Source organism: Terrapene carolina, unplaced genomic scaffold (genome assembly GCF_002925995.2).
Source record: "Terrapene carolina triunguis isolate 2854851 unplaced genomic scaffold, T_m_triunguis-2.0 Scaffold66, whole genome shotgun sequence".
Lineage (NCBI taxonomy): Eukaryota > Metazoa > Chordata > Testudines > Emydidae > Terrapene > Terrapene triunguis.
Window position 1 is genome coordinate 44,045,772 of NW_020664417.1, and position 25,000 is coordinate 44,070,771.

Below are 25,000 nucleotides of genomic sequence, written 5' to 3' on the forward strand. Positions count from 1 at the left end.
CAGAGTTTCCAACTGATATGCCCTCTGGCTGGAGAGACATGAGTTGCCCCGATGGAATAACAATTGTCAGGACAACACATTCTTTTTAAATTTAGTGGTGGAGGGCGAGGGCAAACCCATGGATCTGCAGGGGAAAGGTGAAAGGCAAAAAAAGGAGGGTACTCCCCCATCCTCACCTATATGACAGCTCAGTGCCTACAGGTGCCAGGCTGTAAGATGATCCCAGTCAGCTCCAACCCCCTATTAAGCATATACCTTTGTTTCACAATATGGAGAGGGTATTCAAGGAAGGCAGTGGTAACAGGCTCATCAACACCCTGTCTGTGGTTTATGAAAGATGATGCAGAGTCTGGCCATCTCACCAGTCCGGCATTTACCACACCCACCATGAATGCAAAGTTAAAAAAATACATTTGAATGCAAATTCCACATTTCGGTGTGTGGAGGAAATGATATGGAACCTTTGTGGCCTCAACCATCCCAATCATATTGCTGATTTACTCTGGATAGTACTTGTACAATTTCCAGCTCTTCTCCATAGCAAGAAAGATCACATAACTTGGGCCTTTGGTCCCACAGTGCTCTGGCACTAAAACAGGGGTGGCCAACCTGAGCCTGAGAAGGAACCAGAATTTACCAATGTACATTGCCAAAGAGCCACAGTAATACTCCAGCTCCCCCCACCCCACTCCCAGAGCCTCCCGCCTACCCGCAGCCCCGCCAGTCAGCACCTCCTCCTCCCTCCCCACACCTCCTGATCAGCTGTTTCATGGTGTGCAGGAGGCTCTGGGGGAGAGGGGGAGGAGCGAGGGCATGGCAGTCTCAGGGGAGAGGGCGGCAAGGGGTTGAGTGGGGGCAGGGCCTGTGGCAGAGCCAGGGGTTGAGCAGTGAGCACCCCCCCGCACATTGGAAAGTTGGCGCCTGTAGCTCCAGCCCCGGAGTTGGTGCCTATACAAGAAGCCGCATATTAACTTCTGAAGAGCCGCATGAGGCTCCAGAGCCACAGATTGGCCACCCCTGCACTAAGAAATAGTGTGAATGGGCAGTCTTCACCCCAGCCCCAACACATACCCCCTAGAGTAGTATCCAATACTCAATCCCAGCTTTACCCCACCATTCCTGGATTTTCTTTATTCTTAACTTAAGTACACACAAACTATAGCCCAAGCTTCCTCCTGAGTTGGCTGTTTCTAGAGTTTGACCTCGCAAGACCTCTTGTCCCACCTTTGGCTCCCCTCTTGCCTTGAAAATTGTCCACCTTGTGTTTTCCTAAGTTAAAGGTAATGAAACCTATCTGGTCTGGCTGCCAGCATGAGCCAGCACAGCATCTCTGCATTTCCATGCAGGAACCTTAAACCTGACTTCCCATCACAAATAGATACTGTGCACACAAACACAATCCATTTGCAACCTATCCCACACAAATATTTTGTTTCCTTTTATTAGAAAAAAAGGTTCTGGGCTGTGCTTTCCTTTAAACACATCATAATTCTGTTTGGTTGGTGGGTAGTGTTAATTTTATAATTTTTTCTCAGTACACATAAAACTCAACATCATGCATTTCAAAGAAAAAAGTTTGCAGAATTCTGATCATGCACTAGATGCCTACTTTGGAATTTAAGTCACAATTTACCAATTTTCTTTATATTTTAAGAATAAAGTAACTACACACACTGCTGGAATTTAGTCTCAGCTGGCATTACTTCTTTAAACTGGAATAGCTTACTTTTGCTCGCACCCTGTCCACCAGTATGTCAGAATCACAGCTGAGCTTTTTAGAACACAGCCTGAAGTTATTGTCCCCTTTTCTGGGTGGACTAATCTTTGCATTGGGGAAACACGAAGAGCTGGGGGAGTATCCAAAGTGTCTCACGAACTCCATGAAGTCAAGGGTATTGTCCTGATTTGTAATTAAAGTTTCCCACAGCCTGCGGATTTCACCTCGAGTTATTTCAGGTTGGATGTCAAACCTTGAATCAAAACATTGAAAGAGACAAATGTAATGACACTAGCAACAATAGTATAATAACTAGTAAGAAGAAAAGCAGAAAGTTATTCTGTGTACTGGCCAAATCTCAAAGTGCTTACTCAGCAAACTTCCAGTGCGGTCATTGACGCCATTGGGAGTTTTGCTGAGGAAGGACTTCAGCTCTACACTAAGCGATAGCAGAATGGTAAAATGATGAAAGATTGTTATTGCTTGCTGGAAAAAACCCTCTTGGCACAGGTGCTGGAACTAGGGGTGTGGAGGATGCTGCAGCACCCCCTGCTTTGAAGTAGTTTCCATTATATACAGGGTTTACAGTTTGGTTCAATGGCTCTCAGCACCCCCACTATACACATTGTTCCAGCACCCCAGGTCTTCAGCTGGTGGAAATGAGTGTAATTCCATGGAAGTCACCATCAGCCAAGGATCTAGCCCCAAGTCTTCCCAGAAGCCTCAGAAGCCAGTCTTCTTACCGCTTCAAGAGAAGGTACATAGTCTCCTGAGTGAGGCGCCGGGAGTTCATTTCATCTAACTCTTCAAACTCTTTCTCTATTGCTTGGTAGCGTTTATTTAGCAAGCTCTTAATAATCTTGAACAGCTTGGGGGGGAAAAGGAGATAGGTGTGAAGGTTTATAAACAGAGAGACTTTATTTGTAATTATCCTAATACAAATGTCTCCTGGAGTTTTTCTTTCAAACAAGGAGTTCTCTAGTCATTGGTGACTACGGTCTCACAACAGCATGATTTCACTATTCCCTCCAGAATTCACAGGAATTATGTTATTAGACAGGATGCAGTCTCAGGACTTTTCCACTGAGCATGGAAACCCAAGTACAATTAAGAGTTACATGAATTTTACAGCTATTCAACTGGCAAATATCTTAACATCTACACAAATACCCACTCCAACTGCTTAGCAGCTAGAGCAGGCTGCTATTGAATGGGAAATCTTGGTTTAAGTTGGACTGTGCATTCTATACTCCTATACACTTGTTACTTTAGTAATTGTCCCATATCTCCAGTTTTGTATCTAATTTTCATGTGTAATAACTTTATGATGTCCCTTGGAGAGCTCTAGGTAAATTATGTCTACAGCTTTCCAGCACTAATTATTTTCTCTCTTACTTCCTCATTCATTCTATCAAATTAAAGTGACACAGGGCTCAGTCCAGCAAACATTTACATGAGAATTTATTTCCTTCATTTTATTTATGGACTAGTCTCCTCAACTTCAATTTGTATTATTTTTCTCTGTATTCTGGCTGGCCATGAGTTCCCATACAGATGACTTGTGCCAGGAGCAACAGTATTACAAACTATGGCCCTGATCTTGCAAACACTTACCCCAGTGGTTTTCAACCTTTTTTCATTTGTGGACCATTAAAACATTTCAAATGGACATACGGACCCCTTTGGAAATCTTAGACATAGTCTGAAGACGCCCAGAGGTTCGTGAACCACAGGTTGAAAACTACTGTCTTACACACATATTTAACTTTATGCACATGAGTTGCTTAATTTTATTCATGAGAATATTCATAAGTGTTTATAGGATCAGGGGTTAGCAGGATGCACAGTGGCTGTGTCTTGATCAGTGAGTCTGTGGACCACAACCTCTGACTTTTCCCCCTACCCCACAACACCATTTTAATGTGCAGAGGAGGTTCTGTAGAATGTTTGCTCTTATTATTATTTATATAGTACCATAGGTGTGTATGGCATTTTACAGGCAAATAAGATGGGGCCTACATTTTGCTCTCATTTGCATGGCTATAAATCCAGGCGTACACCACTGATTCCAGTGAAATTACTCCAGGATTTATACCTTTGCATCTCGAGCACATTTTGGCCCATTCGAAATGGCAGCTCTGTGTAGGCACACATGCATTCCTGTGTGGGTAACTGAATCTATTGTCACCACAATAAAGACAGGATGGAAGAAACTCGTCCACACTGCCCAGTCTGTAGTGAAACTAGGGAGGACCTAAGGACAAACCACTGGGTTTCATAAACCCAGTGCGGAGGCTAGACTATGCCTCTGAAGTTGGGACAACTAGGACAGGTGGTTCTTGGCTGCCATCCAGAATACAGTTCATAGGCTTCTTGCAGAATTTTGATCAAAAAGGGGTCAGATCAGGATAAGCATCAGTTAATTATTGACTTCTTGAGGGCCCTTCCAGCCCTACTTTTCTATGATTCTATAAGGTGCTCTCCAGAAAAAAAAAAAAAAGTAGGGTTACAATAACGGGTTGTGTGTGTGTTGCCTGTACCTGCCTTGGAGTTCTTCCACAGGTGTATTTCACTTTCTGGTTAGGGATATTTTCTTTCTGTTTCTGCCCATCTTTGTCTTCGTTAGGCTCACACATAGAATTTGTAACAGATTTCTCGTCAAAGAGACTAGGCAACCCTCTGCTGAAAGAGAAGACTGTTCATTTAGCCTGCCTCTTGCCCCATCATCCACTGATGTCTTACAAGAAAGTTAATCCTAGGGCCCTGCCTGCCCCCTTGTCAATGTGTCCAAATCCAGGAAAATGTCCAACGAGGGGGAGCCAGCACAACTATTTCATAGTACTACCCACCTATCAAGTATCAGGGGGTAGCCGTGTTAGTCTGTATCTACCCGCCAATACGGCTTCATGCTATGTTGTTCTTAAAGGGGTAAATATAAGCATTGCATTGCTGTATATTTCATTGTATGGTTTTCATGGATAATACAGTTGGCCAAATGCCAGCCTGATTTACACCATGCATAAGCCCGGGAGAGTGCCTGCTACCCCTGCAGGGCATACACGAGGGCAAAGTCCACACGCAGTGTACCTGAAAGGGGTGGCTTGTGCTTTATACTTTCCCCAGTGGGAGCTCCAGGATGTGTTGTGCATTTAGCCTCACACAGCCACTGCTCTTAGCCAAGCACAAGGACTGTATGTGGGCTTGGCCCCTGTGCTGGGATCAATGGGGCAGGGCACAATCTAACCCAGACTAGGTGCATTTTCAAAGTGAGGTGCAGGGTTTTAGCCATGCAAATCCCCTTGGCTTTAACAGGAGTTGCGTGACTAAAACTCAGATACAAAAAGCTTTCAGAAAAATAAATCCCAAAGTGAAAAATGCTGAGAGTCGAGACAGAACCTCCACCAGTGACTGGCAACCTGTCCTGACTTTCTAACTGTGCAGTGTCACCTTCACCGAGTGCATTTCTCGAAATGTGTGTCATTTACCACATAGCAGGCTGTAAAATAGATTTTAAAAACATCAAGATTCTCAAGACAGTTTAGAACACAGAGATATAGGCAACCTACATGGTGGGCACAGCTACACCAGCAGGGTTAAAGGGGAGACAGTCCAAATCCATCCAAGACCTGAAAAACTTGACATACGTAAACCCTACATGCATTAGATAAAGAGGCCAGAAAGAAAGGTGCCCCCTAATGAGTTTTTTTTGCGCTTGGGTGAGCGAAAGGGCTGCTTCAGGAGGCTAATAACTGAAAACCTTCCAGGCTTTTGTCCGGAGAAATGGCAGGCACTTTCCATCCCTTTGAAAAAAAGAAGGCCTTTCGGAGTCTTCACGAGAGATGTGGATTTTAGGGGCGACCTTAGGTCATACAGAACTAATCAAGCGAAAACAATAAGAAAATTAGCCTGACAGTCAGCAAGTATCTGAGGACTTTATCAAAAAGAATTAGGAATAGACAAATTCACTGGGAGCAAAGGATCAAATCTGCAAGGTGGCATTGTGTGGTGGGATTAAATTATTTATTCATTGTTAATTTATTTATTTATGTATGTGCAAATGACCTCGCTGCTGCAGGTGCTGAGGAGTTTCTGAAAAGGCCCAGTTTTAGAGCCAAGGCTAGAATATTGGTCCATTTAACTCATTCTTTTCCTTAAGGCGATCAAACAGTGACTTTTATCTAGGAGATAGAGGAGGAAAAACCATATGTGTTCTTGGAATGATGTGGCGACTGAGCAGCACTAAGTACCCAAGTATTTCAGTCTCATTCAAGAACGCTGGGGGAGGCTCCGTGCAGTTTAATGTCCAGCAAATTAGCAAATGAATGCTTATGTCAATATGTGAAAAATCCCTAGTTGATTTAAACCGATAAAAAGCCTCTTGGGAAACAGAAGAAAATGCAGGCTTTTTCTTTTTTCAAAAAAAAAGAAAGAGAAACAGTACTTAATAAGTTTTACTGAAACTTACAATAGTTGCAGGAAACAACAGTTGTTTACATGGATGCTTATATATGCATGAAATATTTCCAGTGCTGCCATTAGAAGAAATATAAGAAGCCTTTGCCAGCCACTCTTCAGATCACATGTTTACTATTTGGAAGAAAACAGCTACAATCTGTGAAAGCTATAGAGCCAGCTCAGATACCATCCTTGCTACCCCTCTCTTAAAGGCACAGGAGGTCTAAAGACTTGAAGCAGGTCAGTCTTTATATTCCACCCTGCCTCCTGTAAGTTGAAACCTGAAGATGTAATAGATAGGAATCTTATTTTTCTCCAAGTTTAGACAAATAATAATAAAGGGCGAAAATTGTCATCTCATGTTGCTGTTGACCCAGAAGAGCAAAGTCACAGTGGGGATTCTGTGTAGGACATGACCCTGGGGAAAAAAGGAACACAAGAACTCAGCATGGGGGTTGAAGGCAAGAAGTTACACATATTGAAAACGATAGCATCACATCAGTTAATGCCCTGTGATGGGAAGTCCTGCTGGTTGTGTGTCCTTCTGTAGAGAAATATTTGGAGTTTGAATGTGCCTGGTAAGTAAATCTCTTAATTAAATCCCCCAAGAGTTGAAAGTACTAATAAGAGATGGCTCATCACGGCAAATGTCAATAGCTGGTGTCAGAGTTTGTAAAACTGCACTGCCCAACGAGAACTGAAATCTCACCTGAATTTAAGCAGAGATGCAGGCTTATAAAGAGCAATAAGGCATGCAACACATTTGCCTGCTTCTCTCAAAATATTTCCCATGTTTTGGTCATTCTCAGAGCTTTCACCATCATCCCAAAATAAATGTCTCTATGTCAAACTAAGAGGAATAGATGGTAATGAGGCCACTAAACAGTGTGATATTTTCCCATACTATTAAATATTAAATTTAAGGCTCATGGCCAAAATTTCCAGGACTCACCTGAAAACCTTGGGCACCTAAGAGCCCTGCTTATCACTAAAATATTAACTCAACATTTTATTTGAGGGATTGAATTAAATCAGTAAAAATGCCAATAGTCCTATTGCTATTTGTCTTCTGAAACCCTTGCAATCTGTCAAGGAGCCTTCTGAGATGTTACACTATTATATACGCTGTCAGAGTACCGTGCACTAAATGGTGCATTGCAGAACCTGTTGAGCTTGAGCCAGATTTTCTGTAATATGCTTTGATGTGATATTGTGTATAGCAGGATAACTGCTTCTCATTCATCAAACGTATTCTGTTAGAGCAAAATCCTAGCCCTTATTTAACAGTCTTTTGTTACTGAAACTTCCACACATTCAACATACAGAATACAGGATTTAGCCATTAATGAACATTAACAACACTCTGCATTGCATCCTAGGAAACTGTCTTGGTGTTACAACACAAAATCCTACTGAAATCAATGGGGCTTTGGGGGCCAACTTTTCAAACACGGGTGCCTGTGTTGCACCTCCAAAAAAAGTGCTACACCTACTGCATGTGCAAAAATTCACATTTCTGCATGAAAAATGGCTGCTGCATGAGCCACAGATTTGTGTGAGTGTTTATGTGTATAACTTTGGCCTCTACAAGAGTTGTAATCATTATTATAGGTCACTAATAATAGGTAAAGTTTATTAACCAGCAATATGAAAAGGAGCTATAATATCTACACAGTAGACACTTTTCAAAGGCAAACAAACCCTGCCATGCATTTATTTAGAAGGGTCTATTATACAAAAAGGATTCTCAAGTTCGACCCTAAGCTTCCCTATAGGCTTTAATTCAAGCTGCTAGCAAGTTAAACACCAAGTTGCTGAGTCTTAACTGCTATTTTAACTGAAGTCAGCTAATACAGGTAGCTAACCCATGTTAAGCGCACATCTCTTTTCTGCAGTTTAGACATACCCTAAATCTGCAAAGCTCTGCATAAAATTGGATTAATCACAGAAACAAAATCAGATTCTTACAGCGCAGAAGCCTTATCTAGCAAAAGTCAATTTCGAAATCTAACCTCATTTCCTGCTTCTACATGTCATTTATCCGCCAGTAGTAAATATGAACACACGGCGAGCTATTAGCTCTGCCAACATCATTAGCAAGTTTTGGCTAATGGGTGGTGCAATGAAATTATGGGCTTGAATTCTCTGAGCTGGGCTCAACACAGGACAAGAAGGAGATGGGGTTCAAAGGCAGATTTATGCCATCTTTGCAGCTCCCCAATACTGGAGTCAGCCCCTGGCACAGTATGGAACAAAGGAGTCCCCAGACTTCAGTGGAGTTTTGCCCATTTACACTAGCAAACAGTTCAATAGATGCTTTTCCAGCAACTGCAGATACCGAAGGCCCAGTCATAAAGAGATTTTGTAAAATAGTGCTCATGTTCCAGGAACATGCTGATGTCAGTGAGGTTGGAAATTCTGGGGTGTAAATTTACCAAAGGGGTCCCCCCACCTTTAGCTACTCTTGGCGGGTGTAAACACCAGCACCTATTCACACACACTCAGGAGGCTAACATCTTCCCAATACAAGCTTTAGGATTTCACCCACACAACCCACTAATCTCAGTGTGTTTTGCTGGTGACATTCTAAGCATGTGTGGGCTGGTCTTCACTACTGGGGAGATCGACGTTGCTGCAATCGATGCAGTGGGTGCCAATTTAGTGGGTCTAGTGAAGACATGTTAAATCAACGTCAGAGCGCTCTCCGGTCGACCCCGGTACTCCAGCTCCCCAAGAAGAGTAAGGGAAGTCGACCGGAGAGCGTCTCCCATCGAGACGGTATAGTAAGACACTGTGGTAAGATGACTAAGCTACATCAACTCCAGCTACGTTATTCACATAGCTGGAGTAGTGTAACTTAGGTCGACTTACCCTACTGTCTTCATAGCGCTGTGTTGATGGGGGACACTCTCCGGTCAACTTCCCTTACTCTTCTCGGGGAGCTGGAGTATGGGGGTCAACTGGAGAGTACTCTGCCATCGATTTAGCGGGCCTTCACTAGACCCGCTAAATTGACACCTGCTGCATTGATTGCAGCAGCGTCGATCTCCCCAGTAGTGAAGACAAGCTCTAAGATTGGGCTCAAAATAGGTGCCCTGTATGGTTCATTACTATTAAATGCCGAATATCCTATAACTTAATTTTTTGTTTCAATTCTTAATGATCTGTTTCTAGGGGAAGCAGTGTTGCCCAGTGGATAAGACACTGGACTTCGATTCAGGAGACCTGGACCTGAGCCACTGACCTGGATGACCTTTTCTCTGCTTCAGCTTTCACATCTGTGAATGGGGATAATGATATTTACCCCCTTTGTAAAACAATTTGAGATATACTGATGATAAATGCTAGATAAAAGCTAAGTATTATTGATTTATAATTATTATTTTACATTTTCTATAGGAACAGCATTTGGAAATATAGTGATTGGTTTAAATTCTGGCCTCACAGTGCTTGAAACCAGCCAGAACTCCACAGCCCAGGCCGTCAAAATTTAACAACACTGTACTTTTCTATAACATGAAAGGGAAAAGACAGTACCAGAGGTGATCTGATCCTGGATTTGATATTAACTCACAAGGAAGTGGAACTAGAAGTCATGGGATATTTGGGAATGTTGTACTTGAAGTGAAATTAATTAATCATTGGCTGGTGAATTAATAAAGTCTACACCTTAACTTGTGGCCACTTGTTCCTTGTGATGTATGTGAAAACTTCAAGAGTTAGGCTGAGTGCTGCAAAAACACTTACACACACGCTTAACTGTGCACGTGAATATCATATTGACTTCAATGGTACTATGCACATATGTACAGTTAAAGCACAGGCTTAAATGTCTGCAGGATTGGGGCCTTAATCTGTAGAAACCAGAAGTCTGTAATAACTAGGTCACAAATATCCTGCTTCTGAGTTCTGACGGGATTGGAAAAAGACTCCAGTTTGCTCATACAGTTTAAGTTAACTGAATTTAGGATAGGGAGAAAGGTTAAGTAGTGGGTTGTCATACTAAGACACTACCATTTTGTAAGACAAACATTAACATAAGGAAAATAAAAGGAGGGTAAATGGGAAAAGTACTAGCTGCAAGAAGACTGACAGGCATTTCAAAAGGACACAATACTAAGAGCCCAAAGCATAATGAGCTCCCAAGGAAAAATATGGGTAACAAAAGTTAGCAAGGAACTGAAACAGAAAACAGAATTATACAGGAAATGAAAAAAGGTGATCTTGAAAGAAGTAAATAAACCATAGCATACAAGTGATAAAGTAACCAGGACAAACAAGCCTAGGCAATTATGTTATCTTAAAGGAGTTAAAGCAAAATAAGGTTCCTCCAAATAAATCCAGAGAAAAAGATAAGTAAGGAAAGAATCAGGAGTGCTATTTAGTAAGAAAGAAGAATAAACAATAAAAATCAGTAAAATAGTATAGATACTACCTACTGTTACTCAGTTTTCAACAAAAAGGCTAAAGGTAAAGGGGACATAATGCAAAGGACCGTGGGTGAGGCCCAAGAACACATGGTTGTTACCAAAGAGATGATGGAAGAATACCTCACAAAACTAAATAGTTATTCCATATACCAATAAGTAAATAAACAAAACTACCCTCCTACATTTGGAGAACGTTCAGATTGCATGATTAGGCATTCAAACAGCCAGGTAGTGACAAAGTTCAGATTGCATGTACAAAACTAACTCATACCTTTGTTTTAATTTAATTTAAGTCTTTAATTTAACAATTATATACCTATTTTTAAAATAATATATTATACATTTTTCTATAACCTTAGCTACATAGGTGTTACTCAGTGGAATATGGATATTCCATAACAGTGATCAAAAAGGACACAGGAGTCTCAACTAGCAGTAATTGTCATCTTGATAGAATGTCTTTTGGTGCAAACATAAGAACATAGCATCTCATGACCACATATGAGTTTTCAAACACTACAGTATCATACACCCTTAGGGTATGTCTACACTACGAGGGTAATTCGATTTTACTTAAATCGAATATGTGGAATCGATATTGCAAAGTCGAACGTGTGTGTCCACACTAAGGACACACTAAGGACAGTAATTCGACTTTGTGAGTCCACACTAACGGGGCGAGCGTCGATATTGGAAGCGGTGCACTGTGGGCAGCTATCCCACAGTTCCCGCAGTCCCCGCTGCCCATCGGAATTCTGGGTCGAGCCGCCAATGCCTTCTGGGTAAAAAAAATTTGTCGTCATCCGTCCGTCACTAACGCCCTCCCTCCCTCCATGAAAGCGCCGGCGGGAAATCAGTTCGCGCACTTTTCTGGTCAGTGACAGCGCGGACGCCACAGCACTGCGATCATGGATCACGCTGCGACCATCGCTGCACTTGTGGCCGTTCTCAACACCTCGCAGCTTATCATACACCTTTCCCTGAGGCAGATGCAGAGAAATCGGGCGAGGAGGCTACGGCACCGCCGTGAGAGCCTGAAGTCGGAGAGTGGCACAGAGCTGTCAGAAACCACGAGCCCCAGCGCCCAGGACATGACGTTGGCAATGGGGCATGTGGATTTTGTTGAACGGCGATTCTGGGCCCGGGAAACAAGCACGGACTGGTGGGACCGTATAGTGCTTCAGGTCTGGGATGAATCCCAGTGGCTGCGAAACTTTCGCATGCGGAAGGGGACTTTCCTCGAACTTTGTGAGTTGCTGTCCCCTGCCCTGAAGCGCAAGGACACCCGCATGCGAGCAGCCCTCACTGTCCAGAAGCGAGTGGCCATAGCCCTCTGGAAGCTTGCAACGCCGGACAGCTACCGGTCAGTCGCGAACCACTTTGGTGTGGGCAAATCTACCGTGGGGGTTGTTGTCATGCAAGTAGCCAAGGCAATCGTCAAGGTACTGCTCCCAAAGGTAGTGACCCTGGGAAACGCGCAGGTCATCATAGATGGCTTTGCCGCGATGGGATTCCCAAACTGCGGTGGGGCTATAGATGGGACTCACATCCCTATCCTGGGACCGGACCACCAGGCCAGCCAGTACATCAATAGAAAGGGCTACTTTTCAATGGTGCTGCAAGCACTGGTGGACCATCGGGGACGGTTTACAAACATCTACGTCGGATGGCCGGGCAAGGTTCATGACGCTCGCGTGTTCAGGAACTCTGGTCTGTTTAGACGGCTGCAGGAAGGTATTTACTTCCCAGACCACAAAATAACTCTTGGGGATGTGGAGATGCCTACAGTCATCCTCGGGGACCCAGCCTACCCGCTAATGCCCTGGCTCATGAAGCCCTATACTGGCGCCCTGGACACAGAAAAAGAACTCTTCAACTACCGTCTGAGCAAGTGCAGAATGGTGGTGGAGTGTGCTTTTGGCCGTCTCAAAGGGAGATGGAGAAGCTTACTCACTCGCTGTGATCTCAGTGAAACCAATATCCCCATCGTTATTGCAGCTTGCTGTGTGCTCCACAACCTGTGTGAGAGCAAGGGGGAGACCTTTATGGCGGGGTGGGAGCTAGAGGCAAATAGCCTGGCTGCTGATTACGTCCAGCCAGACAGCCGGGCCATTAGAAGATCCCAGCGGGACGCCCTGTGCATCCGGGAGGCTTTGAAAGCTAGGTTCCTGAGTGAGCAGGGCAACCAGTGACTTTTCAGTTTGTGGACAGAAAAGCTGAACCTGCCCCCGTTTCTTTACCCAGTCCATTTTGACTATCCTCTCCAGTTACATACAACCTTCACCCCCTTCCCCTTCCCAAAAAATAAAATCATTTCGATTTTTTAATGAACACCGTTGTCTGTATTGCTGTTTTCGCGGGAATATTTTAAACCGGGGACGCAGACTGTGGCGGGGGGCGGGTTTAGTGTTCTGATGCAAATGATACTTCTAAACTCCCGGAATGACAGGCTCCGCACTGGTGGACTGGTTATTTCAATGGAGCCTGCCAGCACTCCTGGGGGGGACTGTGTGTATGTGTCGGCTATGTGACTTTCTGGCAGGGGGGGTAGGGTTACAGATCCCCTGCTGCGTGGATCTGTGAGCCAGGATAAGGACCGCTGCATAAGATCTGTAACTGCCCTCCCCCGCCACAAAGTCACAGAGCAACCCCCCCCCCCCCCAAAACATGAAAAGCACCTCCCAGACTGACCAGGGTAACCAGTGACTGCACTGTGTATGTGTCCTGATGCTGGACCTGACCCCGCCTCTGTAGCCTGCTAAAGGTGACTGTCCTGTCCAATTACCAAGCCCCTTCCCCCCCTCCAGACAGACTCTCCCTCAAAAGAACCTGACCGAAACAGTAATGAACAGAAACAAACATTTTATTGCGAACCAGACATGAAACGTGGGGGGTGAAACTTGGACGGGGGCTTGTGTGAGGTGGGTAGGAAAGGACTTATGAAATTTTGGGGAATGTCAGCCTTCTACTGCTAGAGCAGTCTGCAGGGGTTGATTGAAAGTTTTAACGGCCCTTGCCGCCCCTCCTTCTTTGGACTTTGGGTGAGGGTGGTGTGGGACTTGGTGGCGGGTGAGGGCGGTTACAGATAGACTGCAGCGGGGCTCTGTCCTCCTGCCTCCGGTCTTGCAGAACATCCACAAGGCGCCGGAGCGTGTCCGTTTGCTCCCTCATTAGTCCAAGCAGCTTTTCAGTAGCCTGTTGGTCCTCCTGACGCCACCTCTCCTCCCGTTCCATGACTGCTCGGTGCATTTGTGACAAGTTCTCCCTCCACTGTGTCTGCTGGGCTGCCTGGGCTCGGGAGCAGCCCATTAGTTCTGTGAACATGTCTTCACGCGTCTTCTTCTTCCTCCGCCTAATCTGCGCTAGCCTCTGGGAGTGTGCTGACAGGCTGGGTTGGGAGACAGTCGCAGATGTGTCTGTGTGAATTTTAAAAAGGGAGTGAATTCCTGAGACAGATAAATGAAATTGTATACAAAGAACCTAGTCTTTCTCTGTGAACAAGACCATGCACTGAACCTCTCACATGCGCACTCAGGACAAGGTCGAATTTTCGGCCGTCGCCTTCAGTGCCTGTGGACTTGCGGAGGTCTTGGAGTGTTCAGAGAACTGTGGCTGGAGACCTGAACTTCTGGAGCGGGCAATAATGGTAAGCCGCAGACTTGTGGCTGCTTAAAACTCCAGCTGTAGCACTGGCCTCCTTTCACATTGAAAGCAATGCCAGTCTCTGCTGCCAGCAATCAGGACAGCATCAACTCTGCCCCTGTCCCACCCCCTCGCGGCTGTCCCAGGGAAAGATCCCTGTATGCTGCCCCTCTCCCTCCACCGCGTGGCTGTAAAGCAGTCCCAATACTAACAGTCCCCTCCCTAATTCAAAGCAGGGCGTCATGAGCGACATCACCCTCCTGAGGATCCCGGACACCCAGAGAGAACGCATGCTGCGGGAAAGCATGCAGAAACCGGGGCCGTATGCCGCCATGCTATGTCGGGCCATGATCCCCGAGTACCTGATTGTGGCATGGAGGGGACATGTCTGCTACCACGGAGGGCCCACTAAGATCGCCCTACCCCGGAACCTGATCAACAGGCTTGAGCTCTACCTCCACGAGACCTACGAGGAGTTCTCCTACGAGGATTTCTCGTCGATCCCCGGCCACATTGACCGGATTTTCGCGTAGGTGCACTGGGACTTTGGAGTGGAGCGTCTTGGGCCTGGGAATCATGTAGTAACGGACATTGTGAAATTTTTTTAAAATACTTGGGACTAAATTGAGAAGAGCCTAAGACAGAGAAATCATGCAAAACCCATTTGTTACCTTTGTAAATATTCCTGTTTTGTACCTGATTATTTTTTTACTAGTTTACAGCACTTTTATAAATATACATTGTTAATAGTATAAATATTACCGTTCTGTTTTAAATAAATGTTTACATGTTTACAGCACTTACTGCTTGATCCGTCCCCTGATTCTGTGTCCGGGGTAAGGGATGGGGACGGTTGGTAGGGGATCTCGGTAAGGGTGATGAAGAGCTCCTGGCTGTCGGGGAAATCAGCGGTGCCAGCGCTGTCGACTGCCTCGTCCTCCTCATCTCCTTCCTCCTCTTCCCCGTCCGCTGTCATGTCCGACATGATCCCATCCTCGGAGTCCACGGTCAGGGGTGGGGTAGTGGTGGCGGCCGCTCCCAGGATGGAATGCAGTGCCTCGTAGAAACGGGATGTGTGGGGCTGGGATCCGGAGCGTCCGTTAGCCTCTTTGGTTTTTTGGTAGCCTTGTCTCAGCTCCTTGATTTTCACGCGGCACTGCGTTGCATCCCGGCTGTAGCCTCTCTCTGCCATGGCTTTGGAGATCTTCTCGTAGATCTTAGCATTCCTTCTTTTGGAGCGCAGCTCTGAAAGCACGGACTCATCGCCCCACACTGCGATGAGATCCAAGACTTCCCGATCAGTCCATGCTGGGGCCCTCTTTCTATTGGATTGCACGGCCATCTCTGCTGGAGAGCTCTGCATAGTTGCCACTGCTGCTGAGCTCCCCTCGATGTCCAAAGAGGAACTGAGATTCAAACTGCCCAGACAGGAAAATGAAAATGAATTCAAATTTTCCCGGGGGTGTGGCTGGTCAGAGCATCCGAGCTCGGACTGCTGTCCAGAGCGTCAACAGAGTGGTGCACTGTGGGATAGCTCCCGGAGCTATTACCGTCGATTTCCATCCACACCTAGCCTAATTCGATATGGCCATGTCGAATTTAGCGCTACTCCTCTCGTTGGGGAGGATTACAGAAATCGATTTAAAGAGAGCTTTATGTCGAACTAAATGGCTTCCTGGTGTGGACGGGTGCAGGGTTAATTCGATATAACGGCGCTAAAGTCGACATAAAAGCCTAGTGTAGACCAGGCCTTAGATACAGGGCAGGGGGGTTGATATATTTAACATTTTCATGGTCAGAATAGTCCAATATATCTTTTTTGACTTTCATATTTTGGGCCAGACTTCAGATGCTTTGTGCCACTCTGCCAGTAGAAAGTGGCGCTGAACCGACCCCACCCCCTCCCAACTGCTGGAGTAGGGGTGTGTGACAGAGTGCCAGGAGTGAGTCGGTGAGCTTGCACTCTAATCACTTCAATGCTGATTAGGGCCCCAGGAGAAGCTGATTGGGGGCAATTATCTCCTCAGGCTGGTGGGCTGGGTGGGGTAAAAACTAACCCCATTAGCCCAGGGCTGATACAGGAAGGAAGGAAGGAAATAGATGCTATCTGAACTGTTACTATCTGACTCTTTGAGTGCCTAATCATACAAGCTGAACATTCTCCAAATGTAGGAGGGTTGTTTTGGTTATTTACCTGGGGTTCAGCTCTGAGCCTGTCTCTACTAATAAGGGGGCTAGCTGAGCCTTGTCATACAGAGGCCTCAGAGTAGGGAGACCTCTGTTCCCCTGCTGAGAAAGCTTAAAGCTCAGCAAATATTGTAAACAGGGGAGAGCTTGGGGGACTGTGGTGATATTGATGGAGGGAAATTTAAATAAACTTTCACTGAGGGTACACCAGGTGGTGTCTGGGAGGTTCTGGGAAGGAAGAAGACGGGGGCGGAGTCGCGACCCTGTTACAGGGTGTAGATGGGAAAAGAGGATTTAGATAGTTTGTGCAGTGTAAGGCAACCTTCAGCACAGAACCAGTACAGAGGAGCATAAGGGGCACCTTTGCACCACCACCCTTCAGCTGTGCCAAGTACTCTTCAAGTTGCATTTGAGGATCTGCCTCTCTGGAAGATAAAATACATACCTTAGAAGAAATATAATAACTTAGTCAGTAGCCATGTACTGTATGTTTTGTTTTTAATCCAGAAACACAGCCTTCTTTAGGTTCGTTTTAGGGAAAGAAGCAGTGAATCAGAAAGCTAAGACACATGCACAGTACAGGCTTCCTTTGAAGGACTTTCCTAGCCTTTTTTAAGGAAAGACAGGAAAAAGAAATTCCATGATCAGGAACCATTTGGCTGGACAACACCAGAACCTAAACACCTGAAAAGGTCTGCAGGAGGAAGATTATTCTACAAGGAATCTATTAACCCCTGAAGTCAATGTGTGTTTGTTTGTTTAAAGAATACTCTAGCACAGTCTAAAAGGCACATCAAGGAAATAATTTTTGGAAGGAAGGGCTTATTTGCATCAGACATTTAACAAAGAGTAATAAGCTAAAAGTAAAATATGAAAATGTTCACACTAATCAATAGGAAAATTTGCTTATCACAGTGTATGCATTAGAATAGACTAGGGTGTAAATGGAGAGAGCTGACTGTCTCACTGGCTATTGAGATATTGTTGCTGAAGGTACTCAATCCAGATTACATTAGACAGAGTGGGAATGTGCAATTAAATGTCCTGCACAATTCAGAAAGTCACACTACATGACCCAAGAGTCCTTTTCTAGCCCTATCGTCTATGATTTTATGATCACTGGAAGTCATTTTTACATAATACAAGAAGCTAAAGATCACACAGATGGATCTTAGTCACTTTCTCAGACTGAAAAAACTAGAGCGAGATAACAACATAGCAGAAATCAGGTATCACATGCATTCCAGTGACACAGAATGTTCTTTTCTTCTCTATGAAACACTGAAAGCCTTGCTAGAGATTCAACATCAAGTTAACAAAACAGTATGAAATGAAGATAAATAAATGAAAACATATTTATTAAAAAGATCTAAACTATCCTCTGATGTTTTGAAACAAAAAAGTGAAAGTGATTAATTTAATGTTCCAAGCCGAGTGGAATTAAAAAAATTAACAGTGTCACTGGTGAAAATTAAATTTGATTTAAAAAAAAAATTGTCCAGTTGTAATAATCTAAGCATTATCAGTGCAGAGCTAATTAATTGATTTTTAATAACTAGGGACAACTCCTATTCCAAGTTACAAGGGTACCACTGTCAGTGGCTTTGATGGGAGTTGTCCCCATGTAACTGAGAGCAGTTTTCGGCCGATAATATTTATATTTGTCATGTATTAACAGCTAAGGGAGTTAATCACTGGTCTGATGATGCTGAAGGAGTTAAGGCACAGGAAGGCTAGAGGGGGGGCACTGTCTTTCTGTGCAGGGTCCCTGCTGTGCCATACTTGTCTTTATGCTCGTTTTCTTCAAGCAAAGCCAGAAAACACAATAATGTTAACAATGGCCCTTTAATTTTTTTGCACCAATTCATAAGCACCCTTTATTTGCTGACACTGGTTAACAGGATGTGGATAGGATCACCATGCCCTTAGATAGGGGTTAGTGACCAGGCAAATTTCTATACCATGAGAGGCGATTTTTCTTTACCTGGATTATCCATATTTGCTTTAGCCTCTGGTTGGGTTGGTTTATGTTGAGGTAGCTGAGAATGAGGGGAAGTAGGTTATGATTTGTAGGATTATTAGTAGAGAAAGGCCCAGACATGAACCATGGGTAAATTATTAACATTCCAAAACTTTGGGTAAACTCAAATCCAAAATCCTATTTTGATAATGGGCTGGACTAAAGCCAGAACATTGGGGTGCTTTGGCTCCAGACCGGAACTTAGTGGCTCAGGTTTATTTCTAGTTTCAGATAATAGAAGGGCAGAGAAAGGTGTTTGGGGAAGATACACTGGAGAACAGGAGGTTCTGTTGTGTTTCTATTTCTATATCAGACTTGCCTGACACATTTCACCAACCATTCCTAGAGTACTCAGACACTGGCACCCAATGGCTCAGGAAAGCTAGCAGTGCAGGGCAGTTTGGACAGCGGAACACTTGTGTCAGACTGCATGAGTAGAGGTTATTGTGTAAGATAAGTTTTATTATAGGATGGAAGAGGGAAGTCACTGTTTTTATGTCCTGATCTTCATTTTTAACCTGTTCTCACATTAGTCCTTAGTACATGGCAATAGGCACATGGGACCAGGTTCTCAGATATGCCTGAGCCACACTACGCACACTTGGGGAAAGGGGTTAGGAGCTGCTATTTGTCCCCTCCAATCCTCAGGGCAGCCAGGGCCAAAACCAGCCTCTGGCACAAGTTATAGCAGGCTTAGGGCTGATCTAATTTTTGCCAGCTGAAACAGGGTCATTCCACCAGCCCAGACTCATTGGAGCCCCACTCCATCTGGTCACGACCCCTTCAACTCCCAGTTATCTCCCTACTCTGGGGGAGAGAGGTTTGGGGGAGGGGTAGTTGGCATAGGGCCAGTGATGCCAGCTTACTCCACCTAAAAAATCTCCTGTGCAAGGGGAATATCCAGCTGCCCTTCCAGGGCAGCTTTCCAGTTGTTTTGCACTGCAAGATCTGGCCCATTATTTTTAAAGGCTGTGTCTTAGTTAAGATGAAGAGTTTTCAGTTAAATAAAAGATGGAAAATAAAAGTTAACAGCCGAGTGCCCTGGACGGCTGGTGAGAAGGACTCCTGTTTAAAGTTATCCTTAGACACATGATAGCTGGAATCTAAACACTTGGTAATGTCAATGTCAAAAGATTTGGCAGAGGAGAAGGCTGCTGTTCCAACTACAGTACTTTTAATAGATCACCTTACTTAGAAACAGATCTGGCTGAACTGCATATAATTTCTTTTACTATTGAACAGACCATTGGCCCTCTCACAGAAAAGGTCCTTACAATGCTATTGTACTTCTCCAGAAACTCATCTCACAGATTAAGAACAGGTTGGAAAAGCTGTGCTGCTTCTGTTTGAATTAAAAAAAGAGAAGAATTTCAAAAAGAGTTAAATAAAACTAGTCTTACCAAGTTGTGACATCCATTTCCACTTTGCAGGGGAAGTATGTTATTCATGTCTGAAAGAGCTTTATGCTTGTCAGCCTCCATAGCTGTGTGGATCCATTTATAACTCTGGCCAGCGTTTATTCTACAACTGGGAGTGTCAATGATTCATAGATGAATTATAAAAATGCAGTACTAAGATAACAGACCTGATTCTACCTAGCCAAGCCACAACATTTACTAAAGGCCAAGTCAAACCACAGTGTTTTAGTCATCTGGGTGTAGAGGAGATATTGCGCCGCCTGCAGCGAAATGCCCAGAACTTCAGTCTTTCACAATATTTCTTCAAATTTACGAACTAGCTACATGTCTTGTAACTTCGATATCATTGCTTCTCCTATTAAAACTATGCCTCTTTTCCTCTCGGGCAATAACCAGCAGAATTTGATTTCATGGACTGTGATATTTTTGTCTATACAGAACTCTAGCCATACTTCCCCTTTGCTTCTGCTTTCATTCAGGCAAAAATAAGTGAATCTGAAATTGCTAACTTGGTCAGATCATCAGCAAAAAACTGTTCCTTGTGTGTTCTGTTGCACCTTAAAATAACTTTTACAGGGTCACTGCATAACATTTCCTTACTCTGCAAAAAGAAGTTCATTGCACAGTACAAATAAAATGGAAAAATTGCAATTCAAATTCTTGCTTAAAACTTACTATCAGTTTTTTTGGGGGGGGAGGGGGAAAAGAGAGAGGACAAGGAGTAGGATTTGTAATTTATTTATCCAAGAAATCTCTGCTCAAATGCATCATCTGCTTTTCTGTAAGGGCCCTACTTTTCTACCTAGTTTTACAGCTGGTGGGACTGAGGTCAAGTGATATGTCACTCTGTCAGATCACACAGTGAGTCAGGGGCTCTTCCCGGATTAGAACTATTCCACATGGCCTTCTGAAAAGATTTCTAAGAAATGTCAGAGCTGACTGTCTGCTGTTTAAAGCATATGTTTAAAAGTCTTAGACATCTCAGTCAAAGGTATTGTAAATATAGGAACAAAGCTGGTAAACGCTTGACAGTGAAATTTTAATAAAGGTGAAACAGACTCCAGTGTTAAAATAATTAAATGGATCAACACCAGCAATCCCATGGAATTAGGAGTTCTATTTTGGACCTATTTCAAGGCCAGGAAAGGAAGTTTTGAAGGCATCAGTTGTTACTGAAATGGTCAAGGAAGCTATTAGTTCAGTGTAGCTTTGGCAAGGCCTGAGAGCCAAATGGCTGTGAAATTTACTTAAAATCAAAGTACTCTTACCTGTTGGAATCCCTGCCTGCAAGCTTACTTTGGATCCCTTTAATACAACAGGGGGTGATGACTGAAATGGCCATTTTATTATGCACAGTACAGGAAAAAAGGCCTCATCTTATTTCGCTATTAACATCAAAATACTAGAACCTCCCTGGCAGAAACTGCATATGTACACAAACCAGTTGTCCCAGACCAAACCCTCTTTATAAGTGAAGTCCAAAGTTAACACACTCCTTTATATTCTCAGCTGTTTAGAAAGGGAGAAATGTCCCAGCTGTTTAAAAAGAACCTAGCAAAAGGCCATGTATTACTCCAGTCCCACATAAGTCCTATTTAAAAAGTTTTAGTGGGATTTGGTAGTATATGGACCTACTGTTACGCTACACACAGGAGTGAATTTGACCCAAAAAGAAAAAGCTCTTGGCTTAATTCTGTCACTCATCACAAAAACTTGCCAGACTAAGACAAAGTTGTATGTGATTTTTTAAGTCTTCCACATTGTGGGCCCAATCCTGAGTAAAGGGCCTCTGCTCTCATTTAACTTGTCTGTCTTTTGCCTTCTTCCATTCCACTCTTTATGCATGGAATGGCTTTCCTGAACTAATCTGTAAAGTCACTCCCATGTCCTACTTCAAATCCCTTTGCTGTGATGCCCCTTTTGCTGCTGTGTTGTATATACAGCACATTGTGTGTGTGTGTACACTGTATATGCTGCATATGCACACACAATATAGCTGCAAAGGGGGCATCAGAGCAAGAAGAGATATATCTATATAGTCAGAGAGAGAGAGAGAGAAATTTTGGAAATATCCAGTTTTACACATAGCTACCTTATCTAACAACAAAATATTATTGCTGTTACCCTCGTACTCCATCCCCTTTTCCTTACTATTCTTACACTCACTTGTTACATCGTCTTAAATTGGATTATAAGCACTGGGGCAGGGACTGTGTTTTACCAGGAGTTTGTGCAGTACCTAGCACAATGGGGCACAACTCTGGATGCTACGATAATACAAACATTTAATAATAAACAGCACCTCTCAGAATCAGGTGCTTAATCTGGAAGAAGGAAAGAATGAAAATGTAAACCTATTTTGGTGTGCTGTGCTTACCTCAAAATAGAGAAGGTCATGCACAAAAGAATCTTCAGGCATGTTACTGGGCCACTTGATCTATATCAGGGGTGGCCAACCTGAGCCTGAGAAGGAGCCAGAATTTACCAATGTACATTTCAAAAGAGCCACAGTAATATGTCAGCAGCCCCTACATCAGCATCTCCCCTCCGCTCCCAGAGCCTCCCCCTCCCTCCCAATCAGTTGTTTCGTGGTGTGCAGGAGGCTCGGGGCGGGGGGGAAGGAACGAGGGCATGGCAGGCTAAGGGAAGGAGGCGGGAAGGGGTAGAGTGAGGACAGGGCCTGTGGCAGACCCAGGGGTTGAGCAGTGAGCACCCCCCAGCACACTGGAAAGTTGGCGCCTGTAGCTCCAGCCCCGGAGTCAGTGCCTAATACAAGAAGCCGCATATTAACTTCTGAAGAGCCACATGTGGCTCCAGAGCCACAGGTTGGTCACCCCGGATCTATATTTACTGAAAACACTGTATGCTGAAGACTTCCAAAGACTGAATCCCAGGATAGCTCAGCCAGAGTTGAGGCATGAACTATTTTATATGCACTTGCTCCATCAACAGAGTCAATGCCTAGTGGAATTTTCATCCACTGAGAGCCTGACCTCTTAAATATGGAAATTGATGGGTCCCTCTCTTAGGTGGGAACCTCTCCACTTATTTATATAACACCGCTTCATTAATGGAGCAGTGACAATGAAAAGGATGCTAAATCCTGTCACGTTTCAAAAACAAAAAGGAATGTTAAAATATTAGGAATGTCCTACAATTAACAGTATTTACTATTCCTGTTGGGTATTTCAAGGAGTTGTATCTAGATCTTTGGATGCTCTGCCCACTTGTAAGCTGGTAGATCTGAATATATACGGTCCTTTTGTACTTGGCCAAATGCTCCCCTGTGCCAGGAGAAAGGACATAAAGATGAGCAGGTAGAGTCAGAAAGGCCCTGAAAGCAGTGGAAAGGGATGATCTATGCCCCATGAAGCCTCTGTCTGTATGAACGCGGTGAGCTTGTGCTGGATGTTAGGCTGGAAGGGGGGGCTGAGCCAGGAAATGCCACTCTGTGAATCTTACTCCCCTCCAAACCGAGCATAAATATTACCAGAAAAGCTTGTGGAAGATAATACTCCTCACAGCATTAAGCACTGAACCATGCCTTCCATACTCACTATTTTAGATGGGGTTACTGCACAGACACCAGAAGGGAGCCATTGGTGGCATGATTCCTGAATGATCACAATGTTGCCAGATCACAGAAGGGATCAAGTAGTATAATGAGGAGAGGCCCCAGGACTGGAGCTCGATTTCCCCATGGATCCTTCGGCTGTGTAGAATTTGCCCCTTTCTGATTTCAAAGCCTTCTCCCATGAGCCAGAGGCATATGATTTGCCCCATCTATGGTGTTAGATTAAACCGTGAGCTATATGGTATGGTAGGGGAGAGTCTACTTCAAATTGTATGATTATTATAATATGCAGTGATCTTTTAAATTACAGAGTCAAAACCATGTCAACAGTCTTTCCATATGTAGTAATTCATTAAGCAGGACTTCTTGGAAGAGAATAACCGGAACCTACACAATTATGGCTTCCTGTAATTACCATATAACCTCCATTCTATAAGACAGAAATAATCTTATATGCCCTTTGGGCCAGATTCTGCCACCCTTGCTCACATTGAAATGTACTTTACTCCACAAATAGCCCCACTGAAATCAAAAATGGCAGAATCAGGCTCAAGAAATTTACACCCTGGCAATAGATATCCCACTACACAGTGCTCATCTTGTAATTAAATGACCAACCATTAATATGAAAGCATACATGATATTTGTGTCCTGCAACTTAAAATATTACCAAATGTTTTTCCCTGCTCATATAACGAATAAATAAATAACACGTTACCTATGACACATGCCACAAGATTCAACTACAGGCACTAAACAAAAAGGCAATTAAAAATAGACTGCCTGATTTTCAGTAGTGCAGAACATCTCCAGTTCTACTGATGTTAAATGGAGTTGTGGGTACTTAGCCGTGTTGGAAATCCTATAGTTCTCCCATGGAATTTAAATATGTTGTGTGAGTGCTATTTCTTCCAGGGCAAGTATTTTGTTTTATATGATGCTACAGGGTGAAATAATTATTATATTTGATGTTTTTCATGCAGTAAAGAACTAAGATCTGGTATAGAAAGAATGTGATAATAAAAGGAACTTTACATTATTTAATGCCTCATCCAACTCCCACTTAATCCAACGGAAAGGCTTCCCTTGACTTCGGTGGGAGTTGGATCAAGCCCTAAAAGTATACTGACATTTGTTTGGTGCATATCTCAAGTACAGAACTATGTATCAGCACATAAAGAAATGATCTTTTACTTCTACAAATAGGATTAATGGAACATCTCAAGGGAAACATCTTATGTGTATACTTGATGATGAGCAGTGTATATTGCAGAAGTGCTGCATACAGTGCTGGCTAGTGGGCCATCTTTGCTAGCAGAAGTGTCTAAACCATTCCTTCATTAATCTCTTACTCCTAGAGAGGAAGTGTCTCTTGATAAAAGTTGAGTTTATTTCCAGAATCACTGGGACTGAGTCTGATAATTAAGAACCAGCATTGAAATAATCTCCAGACTGCACAGCAAATTAGCTAGCCCTAGTCAACTAATTAAAAAACTTGAGCTAAAGGAATAGATATTTAAAGGCATTTACTTTACAACAAGGTTCTACCACAAAAAA

The 25,000-nt window shown here is 43.8% G+C and overlaps 1 protein-coding gene across 1 annotated transcript in view; it reads right to left on the reverse strand.

Moving 5' to 3' along the window:
• Positions 1-25,000, reverse strand: part of LOC112102628 (EF-hand calcium-binding domain-containing protein 6-like) — a 77,971-nt gene that overhangs the window by 9,803 nt on the left and 43,168 nt on the right. The window contains exons 5-7 of the mRNA XM_029910616.1: positions 4,258-4,399; positions 2,461-2,585; positions 1,727-1,970 (exon numbers count right to left, since the gene is read on the reverse strand). Of these exons, the coding sequence (XP_029766476.1) occupies positions 1,727-1,970; positions 2,461-2,585; positions 4,258-4,399 (511 nt within the window). The remainder of the gene's footprint in view (positions 1-1,726; positions 1,971-2,460; positions 2,586-4,257; positions 4,400-25,000) is intronic.